The 10,320-nt window shown below is 46.7% G+C and overlaps 1 protein-coding gene and 1 long non-coding RNA gene across 2 annotated transcripts in view; one reads left to right on the top strand and one right to left on the bottom strand.

Annotated features, from left to right (window-relative positions):
* Nucleotides 1–10,320, bottom strand: part of LOC126993497 (uncharacterized) — a 68,046-nt gene that overhangs the window by 17,480 nt on the left and 40,246 nt on the right. The window lies entirely within an intron of this gene.
* On the top strand, nt 2,052–7,526 carry LOC126993495 (beta,beta-carotene 15,15'-dioxygenase-like). The gene is made up of 4 exons (XM_050852637.1): nt 2,052–2,628; nt 4,332–4,516; nt 5,622–5,889; nt 6,270–7,526. The coding sequence occupies exons 1-4, from the start codon at nt 2,560–2,562 to the stop codon at nt 7,359–7,361; spliced, it is 1,614 nt and encodes a 537-aa protein (XP_050708594.1). The 5' UTR covers nt 2,052–2,559; the 3' UTR covers nt 7,362–7,526.

Genomic DNA, 10,320 nt, shown 5'->3' with positions numbered 1-10,320 from the left:
AGTATGATCCAAAATAAGATGGCGCCACTATAAACATTCGGATGTGCCACAACGGGCTGGGCCGACCATCAGGCTCCACCAGTGAAAAAGCCTAACGGCGCAATAAGCAGCAACGTAAAAAAAAAAAAAAAAAGACAGCACCAACACTGGACACTCAGTTATAAAGACGGAAACTGACACAAGACTCGGCGGTACGAATCACCCCACCAGACACTCATGATACAGTCTCTCCCCTCCAGACACTCATGATACAGTCTCTCCCCTCCAGACACTCATGATACAGTCTCTCCCCGCCAGACACTCATGATACAGTCTCTCCCCTCCAGACACTCATGATACAGTCTCTCCCCACCAGACACTCATGATACAGTCTCTCCCCTCCAGACACTCATGATACAGTCTCTCCCCAGACAATCATGATACAGTCTCTCCACGCCAGACACTCATGATACAGTCTCTCCCCACCAGACACTCATGATACAGTCTCTCCCCACCAGACACTCATGATACAGTCTCTCCCCACCAGACACTCATGATACAGTCTCTCCCCACCAGACACTCATGATACAGTCTCTCCCCACCAGACACTCATGATACAGTCTCACCCCACCAGACACTCATGATACAGTCTCACCCCACCAGACACTCATGATACAGTCTCACCCCACCAGACACTCATGATACAGTCTCAACCCACCAGACACTCATGATACAGTCTCACCCCACCAGACACTCATGATACAGTCTCACCCCTCCAGACACTCATGATACAGTCTCACCCCACCAGACACTCATGATACAGTCTCTCCCCACCAGACACTCATGATACAGTCTCACCCCACCAGACACTCATGATACAGTCTCACCCCACCAGACACTCATGATACAGTCTCACCCCACCAGACACTCATGATACAGTCTCACCCCACCAGACACTCATGATACAGTCTCTCCCCACCAGACACTCATGATACAGTCTCACCCCACCAGACACTCATGATACAGTCTCACCCCTCCAGACACTCATGATACAGTCTCACCCCACCAGACACTCATGATACAGTCTCTCCCCACCAGACACTCATGATACAGTCTCTCCCCTCCAGACACTCATGATACAGTCTCTCCCCACCAGACACTCATGATACAGTCTCTCCCCACCAGACACTCATGATACAGTCTCTCCCCACCAGACACTCAAGATACAGTCTCTCCCTCCAGACACTCATGATACAGTCTCCCACCAGACACTCATGATACAGTCTCCCCACCAGACACTCATGATACAGTCTCCCACCAGACACTCATGATACAGTCTCTCCTCCAGACACTCATGATACAGTCTCCCCACCAGACACTCATGATACAGTCTCTCCCCACCAGACACTCATGATACAGTCTCTCCCCACCAGACACTCATGATACAGTCTCTCCCCACCAGACACTCATGATACAGTCTCTCCCCACCAGACACTCATGATACAGTCTCTCCCCTCCAGACACTCATGATACAGTCTCTCCCCACCAGACACTCATGATACAGTCTCTCCCCACCAGACACTCATGATACAGTCTCTCCCCACCAGACACTCATGATACAGTCTCTCCCCACCAGACACTCATGATACAGTCTCTCCCCACCAGACACTCATGATACAGTCTCTCCCCTCCAGACACTCATGATACAGTCTCTCCCCTCCAGACACTCATGATACAGTCTCTCCCCACCAGACACTCATGATACAGTCTCTACCCACCAGGCACGCATGATACAGTCTCCCCACCAGACACTCATGATACAGTCTCCCCTCCAGACACTCATGATACAGTCTCTCCCCACCAGACACTCATGATACAGTCTCTCCCCACCAGACACTCATGATACAGTCTCTCCCCACCAGACACTCATGATACAGTCTCTCCCCACCAGACACTCATGATACAGTCACTCACCTCCAGACACTCATGATACAGTCTCTCCCACCAGACACTCATGATACAGTCTCTCCTCCAGACACTCATGATACAGTCTCCCCTCCAGACACTCATGATACAGTCTCTCCCCACCAGACACTCATGATACAGTCTCTCCCCACCAGACACTCATGATACAGTCTCTCCCCACCAGACACTCATGATACAGTCTCTCCCCACCAGACACTCATGATACAGTCTCTCCCCACCAGACACTCATGATACAGTCTCTCCCCACCAGACATTCATGATACAGTTAGATAAGGTTTCTGAATTGACGTAGAAAAAATAAAAAGTAATAAAAACTGATATCAGAAGCGTGCCATTAAGAGCCAGAGAATGGATTACAATTATTTTTAAGTGTGTGTGTGTGTGTGTGTGTGTGTGTGTGTGTGTGTGTGTGTGTGTGTGTGTGTGTGTGTGTGTGTGTGTGTGTGTGTGTGTGTGTGTGTGTGTGTGTGTGTGTGTGTGTGTGTGTACGAGTGGTCACATGGGCGTGAGGGGGCGGCTCCAGATGAGTGTATATAAGTGACAAGACGCGGTGGACGAACGGCAGCTTTGCGGGTCTACTAAGCACAGACAGCCATGGAGCAGCAACAAGAAGAGAACCGCGTGGCTGGCAGCGAGGACCTCTTCTGCAGGAACTGTGATAAGGTGAGGGCGCTGGTGAAGATGAAAGAGGAGGAGGAGAAGGATTCCGGCGATGTGTCTACTGGCCTGGGTTATGTTATAGCTGCCACTTTCTTCTGTTAAGCGACCAATATTGCTTTTTACTTTCCTTTTTTCTTTTTTTTGGCTTTGGAAAACTGCTTCGGATTACTGGTCTTGACTTCCGTGTACTGTTCGTTTCATGTTTTCACGTTTCTTATTTCCGCTTAGGGTTCGACAAACTCAGAGTCTGTGCTGGTGTCATTCACAGTTTCCGCCGTATCGCCGTACTGAAGGTGCTAAGATTTTCCAGTAAGATCGATAACTATTACGGCAGACGGACCGTCGCTGCAGAGGACCAGTGGCCGGGTGTGTGTGGTGTGGAGTCATTCGGTGCCAGACTTGCCTGACACTTTACTGTCGTCTAGAACAAACTATGAGCCATGTTGAAAAAAAAATGTTCTTCTGGATGAGCGTAATGTCAACGTATGATCCCGGCAAGTCGCAAAATTTGACCACCTGTATTCATAAAAGGGACGTTTGATTTCACTGTTTGTTACTCTCCAGTTTTCTCTACCCACATGATCTTCTTTCTCGCGTTAGTTATTCAAGATCTTCCTTATTTACAAAGCAAACCAACAGTAGAAAACATATTGTAACATGTAGATCCCGTGGATGATTATAAGCAAGCAATTAGATTTTAGCGCTGCCTCTGACCCTCATGGCAGCGTCCTTCTCTGCGGCCTTGTCACTGCCTCATTAAACTTTCTTACATTCACTTTGTATCTCGATGTCAATTTGCTTACATATACCACGTGCTCACCATTCCAGTGTTGTTTGCCTAGTGATGCAAATGGCACACATCTCCTTGCTGCATGTCGTTTTAGTGTTTTCGTTGAGTAATGTCGATCAATGCAACGCTTCCGAAGATTGGCGGAAGATATGTTAAATCACCGCTTTTTCCCTGGCATCGAAGTGTGCTGTCATGGACTTAGCAATGAAAGAAAGAGCTGCTGATAGCGGTTCAACGTAATCGTCTTTCCCTCCCATATATTACGGGTTTAGACTCACTAATATTAACTTAGAGGGATGATGTACCAAGTAAGCCTTCACGTGTCGGCATCATATATGCATAAAACTTCATGACCTCAATGAGTCAACGCCCTTGCGCCACCTGAATCATTCCAACGTGCTCGTGACGTTGCGTTTCGTGTGTGACTCGGCGGGGAAGCGTAAGGGTGAAGCAAGGGAGATGAAATGACGTTTAATGTGAGTCACAATACTATAAATAAGCTGGCGATAATTTGTTGTAAAGTTTCTTGTCTTATTTTTTTATTAGCTTGGCTGTATCAGTTCTTCTTCAATTGCTGTTTCTCTCTCCCACCCGCTTCCTCTCATCCTCCTTCCTTCCTTCTCATTATGTCTCTTGGTTCCTACGTTCCCTCATTCCTCGCAGCGTTCCTTCCCTTACTTTTTCTTATTTTTCTCTTCTCGCCACATGGCACTCTCCCTCACAACATACTTCATGTTTATGCAAACAGCCCTTCAACTGTTTGTAAGGGCTTCTACACTCTCCACACCCTTTTTGTAATGCTCCCCTCTATTACATCATATCCTTAGTACTTGCAAACAACCTTTCACATCCCCAAAGGTCTCCTCCAGCCTCCACGCCCTTCTCACTACCCATTCCTCATTCTTTGCCCCTACAGGAGACGGAGGAGGCCGAGGCGGTGCGCATGGAGGGCCGCGTCCCGGAATGGCTGGAGGGACGGGTCACGCGGAACGGGCCGGGCATGGTGCAGGTGGGCGCCACGCACTACGACCACCTCTTCGACTCCCTCGCCATGCTGCACCAGTTCACCATTCAGCGAGGACGTGTTACCTATCGTTCCAGGTGAGTGTGTGCTTGTGATTGCAAGGCGAAAGGTTGAAGAATACTGTCGAGGAGTTTGCAAGGGTCCGCTATACGCTTGTACGCCAATGCAAAACAGCTTCAGTAAACTAATGATTTGCTACAGTTTATCGAGTCGCGTGAGTGTCGGTGGCTCGTTAAACATGTAGTGCACGAGGTTAAGTAATGTTTAATGAGTTTAATCTTGGGTACGTAAGATACTGGTTTCGTCAGTACTAAGCCGGTTATGGTAATCTCTGTAGCCTGTAGATGATGAATTGAAATGATTCAGTCTCGAGGTTTACGATGTCTATTTCATCTTCCTCGGGGGCTTCGTGGTGTGGTTAGCACACTCGGCTCACAACCGAGAGAGCCCGGGTTCGATTCCCGGGCGGAGTGGAAAAATTTGGGCGGCTTTTCCGATACCCTACGGCCCTGTCCACCCAGCAGTGAATGGGTACCAGGTATTAATCAGGGGTTGTGTCCCGTCTCCTGGGATCTGTTCCCTTCTCCTATAATTCCTTCCCCTTCTATCTCTCTCCGGCATATGAGCACAAATGTTGCGCCGACTAAATCAAACTTTCCAACTTTTTTCATCTTCCTCTTCCTTTCCATGTTTTACCAACCCTGAAAGCCTTCGTTCTTTTGACACTTGCAAGTTTGATGGTCTTTTTCAATCAACCAACCTCGCTTTTTAATGTTTTACCACTGAAGAAGCTTATAAGTACATAAAATAATCTGTATTCCTTAAATACATATAAGGCAACCTGATTTCTAGTTCCTATTACGTGTCTTCATGAAATTATGGACAGTCTGTTCATCAACGTTTGATTTTTCCACGTTTTCATGTTTATTCGGAAGTAGGTACTATATAAGATTTATATATCTAATTTTATAAGGTATACCAAAGTTTTCAAATTACTCCATGATAATATTTTAACGACCTTATACTCTTTAAAGTAATGTTATTACCTTTGTTTGATATTAATAACCCAAGTTAAACATCATGAGAACTACTATTTCCACACAGTCTTAATATATATCTTGTCTAATACATGTGGAGAGAGGCACACACTTTGCACGACTGAGTTCGTCCCTTCGTCGACAGATTCCTTCGCAGCGACTCCTACACCAACAACACGCAGGCCAACAGGATCGTGGTGGGCGAGCTGGGCACCGTGGCGTTCCCGGACCCGTGCAAGACTTTGTTTCATCGGCTCATGACAAACTTCTTCAAGCTCCCCGTCCCCGCCAGCGTCATGTCCGACAACTGCTTAGTGAACGTGTGCCAGGCGAGGGACCAAATGTTTGCCCTGACGGAGACCTGCTTCTTGCGGCGCCTCGATCCAGACTCCCTCACGACGCTCGGGAAGAAGGTGAGTCACGAAGTACATTCCTGAAGGAGTCGAAGTAATAATATAATATAATTAGCTCTCGGCGCTTTTACTATCACTGAGGCTTTCAGTACCTAAGTTATCATTGGAAATGTATTTAGCATGCGCTAGTGAATCTGAAAAAATATTATTACGAATGTTTGCTACGATTTGCTGTATTCAAATAATGAGTCGATAACGATTAAGTTCATTCTTAGGTAAATATATACTACTTTTTGTTTCATAAGTTACCCAGCAGTCGTCGAACATTTAATTAACCATATTTTCCGTTAGTTTAATATCATGTTTGCATTTTCTCCCCTGTGTGTGTGTGTGTGTGTGTGTGTGTGTGTGTGTGTGTGTTTGTGCGTGTGTGTGTTAAGGAGGACATCAGTAACTACGTGGCGGTCAACATGGCCACGGCACACCCGCACATTGACCGCGACGGGACGGTCTTCAACGTTGGTTGTTCCTTCTCGCTGCTCAACGGCCCCGAGCTGCGCATCGTCCGCCTGCCCGAGGGAAAGCTAGAGGGCGCTCGTGTGTCGGCTACGGTGGTCAGCAGGTGGCGTGCGGCGTTACCCTACGTGCACAGCTTCGCCATGACCAAGAACTACTGGGTAATCGTGGAACAGCCTTTGGTTTTATCGCTCGGGAAGATGGTCCAGCAATACGCGACATTCGGGAGGCTGATGAACGCCCTGACGTGGCTGCCGCATGAAAACTTGAGGCTCCTGGTGATTGATAGGAATACTGGAGAGTTGCTCCCCACCACCTACACGGGGCCGCCGATCCTCCTCTTCCACCACATCAACGCCTATGAGAAGGACGGGCACTTGGTCGTGGACTTCTCCTGCACCAACAACAAGTCGCCCTACAACTGTTTCTTCTTCAGCAACTTCCGCAAACTCGACACAGACCCTTCCAAGGTCTTCCCGGACGCAAAGGCGTGTAGGTTTGTATTGCCTCTGTATATACCGGCTAAAGGGGAGGTCGGCGAGCAGCTAGTGACTCTGAAGGACACCACCTGCACCGCCATAAGAACAGATGGCGGTGAGGTACACTGCTCGCCCGCTCTCCTTTGCCCACTAACATTCGAACTCCCTAGAATCAACTACCAGAGGAACGGCCAGCCTTACCGCTACACCTACGGCATCACCAGCGGTTCAGATTTGTACCTCCAGCGCCTGATAAAGCTGGACGTGGTGACCGGCGAGACTTGGATCTTCCACGATAGAGGCTACGTCGCTGCAGAGCCCATCTTCGTGCCCGCCCCCGGAGCCACCGAGGAGGATGACGGGGTGGTGCTGTCTACTTTACTAAAGATCAACGACCTCCGCTACGTGGCGCTACTGGTGCTGGACGCTAGGAACATGAAGCAGCTGGCCAGGGTGGAGTTTACTGCTGAAGGGGATGTGACGTTCCCTTTTCACGGGCAGTTTGTTGACCCCCGCCAGGACGTCCACGCTTACTGACAGATCCATGGCATGACGAGGCATAGACAGGGAGGAACACACTCCTCCAGAACAAGGAGAGACACGGTTAGAGGTGGACACGATCACAGCTGCACCTTTTAGCTCCTATTCCTTGCCAGAAGAGTTTACGCTTACACAAAGAGAATATTGCAGCTGTTCTTTTACTTGCACATGTTTAGTGTATGTAGCTTTCTGCAATAGAAGAAATTACGCATAAAATCTAATAAAATTCTGATATGTTTTTGCGGATCCTTTAATGCGATAAAAAAAATATAAACTGTCGACAATTTAAGAAAATCACAACCCCATATTGTCCCACGAGATGCATTGTTACTATTCAAAAGTAGTTACTGTGCTTATTTTATTTCTTGAAAAATAATGTGAAACCCGTGAACCAGGAAATATATTTACTTGTTTTACCTGATTATGTGTCTTTGTATGCGTGTATGTATGCATTAAAGATCTATTAAAAAAGAGAGAAAATAATTTCGTAGAATTTTAAAACTAATACCTCGAATTAAAAAAATAAGGCGATTCCTCTGCAGCGAACGAGTCAGGCAACTTGAATGGTATAGGAGTGGGGCCAGGAGGAGGGTAGACTATGGGGACACGGCCACAACACACCTCTCCACGCAAGCCAAGCAAGGCTGAACGTGACGTCCCGAGTGTGTGTGGCAAAGCCGATGGACCCATAAATGGTCTGCACAGTCAAACGGATCGACACCAGAGGCAAGGAGAAATGCACCGGACTTTTGTTGTAGAAGGAAGGACTGCCCTATAATATAATAAAAAAATGTCTGTCTGCGGGTGTGTGTCTGTCCGCTTGTCCATCTGTGCTTTTCCATGCGCATATTTGTCTCGATAGATAGATAGATAGACAGATAAAGATAAGTATAATCATTAAAGTATGATAATTAATAAAACAATCATCAAAGCCCTTATCTTCTACAGTTAATGATGGACGTAATTACTGGGAGTGACAGGTGTTGAGGGCTGACAGGTGTGTTAATGACTGACTTCCTGTTACACACACACACACACACACACACACACACACACACACACACACAGAGACAAACAAACAGGCAGACAGGCAGGCAGAGAGGGCGGGTAAAGGGAGGGAGGGGAGGGGGTGATCATGTCAGCGGAGGGAAGAATTAAGTGTTGTGGGTCTAGTGCTTCTTTGATGAGGCGGCGGGGCATTAGCGGCTCAAAGGAGGGAGGTTAAGTGCTGGACATGACGGCGACGTGACGCAGACAACAACAACAGTCACAACCACAGCCATGACCCACCAACAACCACTAACAATTATAATACCAAAAAGCATCACCAGTAACCACCATTAACACTACAACAACCATCCATCCACCATCCCGAAACAACAGCAACAACCACAAGAGCAACCACAACCACGACCCACCAACAACCATTAACAAATATAATACCCCCCCAAAAAAACATCACCATTAACCACCATTAACACTACAACAACCATTCTTCTACCATCCCGAAACAGCAACCACAACAACAACGAAGACGCACTAACAACCACAAACAACCATACCACCCTAAACCTTCACCAGCAACCACCATTACCCGCATAATGACTAATCACCAAGCATCCCGAAACCACCACTATCACCACCACCATCAGCAACAATCATAAACATTACCATTACCAACCATCACCAACAACAACCATCAACGAGTATGTACCACTAACAACACCACTAACCACCAACATCAACCACCACCTACAATGTCAACGACCCTCACCACTATAGCCACCAACAGCAATGCCTCTGAACATCAGCAACAACAACACAACCAGAACACAAGCCAGCTAGCATCGCCGACAACACTCCCCCGCGGCTCTGATGAGGGTAATGGAGGTAAAATATAATAGCTCTCCCTTGAACAGAAAAGCCACGATCAAGGAGCTTTACATAGTCTGCCCCACCGCCCCAGCTCCCCCACTAAGAAACAGAAGAAAACAACAAAATAAGCAAACTAAGTGCTGCTCCTGCTAAAGTAAATAGGAGTGCCCAGAAGAGAGGTCAGTTTCGGATTGGTTTCGTCCGGCCTTGATTCAGTTAAGTAGCTGGGAAGCCCGACCGTTCTTGCTCATCAGAAGTCACGGTATTTACTTAGGGTTGCGGAGAGGAGTACATAAGAACATCAGACTACACGAGCCAGCTCCTGAGAAACATATTCACCTCTTTTGTCCCCATCCATAAAAGTATCAAGTCTCAAACTAATGCTTTAAATTGAACTTTCACTAACTATGTACAATCAGAAAAATCCATTCGCACAATTGTGATTCATCCGGTGATCGCTTAGGCAGAGAAAGAGGTAGTGGTCGAGTGCAAGCGTATGGAAGTGAAAAAAAAAAATAAATAAATAAATAAATAAAATAAATAAATAAATAAATCTGAGTAATTTTTTTTACTTGTTTTTGGGTATCTTGTGGAGGCTGAAAACCATCATCCACAAGCTATTCATTAACCCTAGCTATGATTACTAGTTTAAATGAATTGGTGAACCGGAAGATGGCACGGTTCCCCACTAAAGAAAACATGCCTCTACAAAAGATAACTTATGTCTCCGCAAACTGAGGTAGACCATTAACAAAACACCTCTAAACCACTATTTTTGCAACTTGTTTTCATAGGGAGAGCAGAATATCGGGAGCCTTATATCTATCTATTAATTTTTTTTTTACAACAAAGGAGACAGCTCAAGGGCACAAAAAAAGGAAACAATAAAAAAAGCCCGCTACTCCTAATCTATCTATCTATTTTGGCATAAACCTTCTTGAATCTCCTTATATCGTAAAAAAAATATGTTTAACGATAAATGGTCAACAGGTAAACGCGAGCCGCCCTTCCTTCCGGGGTGGGAGAGAACGAGACACCTGCGTCAATTACCCTCACAACTGCGGGGAGGCAAAGGGGAAGT

The sequence above is a fragment of the Eriocheir sinensis genome, unplaced genomic scaffold, assembly GCF_024679095.1.
Source record: "Eriocheir sinensis breed Jianghai 21 unplaced genomic scaffold, ASM2467909v1 Scaffold621, whole genome shotgun sequence".
NCBI classification, from domain to species: domain Eukaryota; kingdom Metazoa; phylum Arthropoda; class Malacostraca; order Decapoda; family Varunidae; genus Eriocheir; species Eriocheir sinensis.
The sequence above is the reverse complement of the archived record's forward strand: the minus strand, read 5'-3'. Positions and strand labels throughout refer to the sequence as shown.

Coding starts and splice junctions, on each gene's coding strand:
- LOC126993495 (XM_050852637.1), top strand. CDS start 2,560: ATGGAGCAGCAACAAGAAGAGAACCGCGTGGCTGGCAGCGAGGACCTC. Junction 4,517..5,621: donor CGTGTTACCTATCGTTCCAG/GTGAGTGTGTGC, acceptor CTTCGTCGACAG/ATTCCTTCGCAGCGACTCCT. Junction 5,890..6,269: donor TCACGACGCTCGGGAAGAAG/GTGAGTCACGAA, acceptor GTGTGTGTTAAG/GAGGACATCAGTAACTACGT.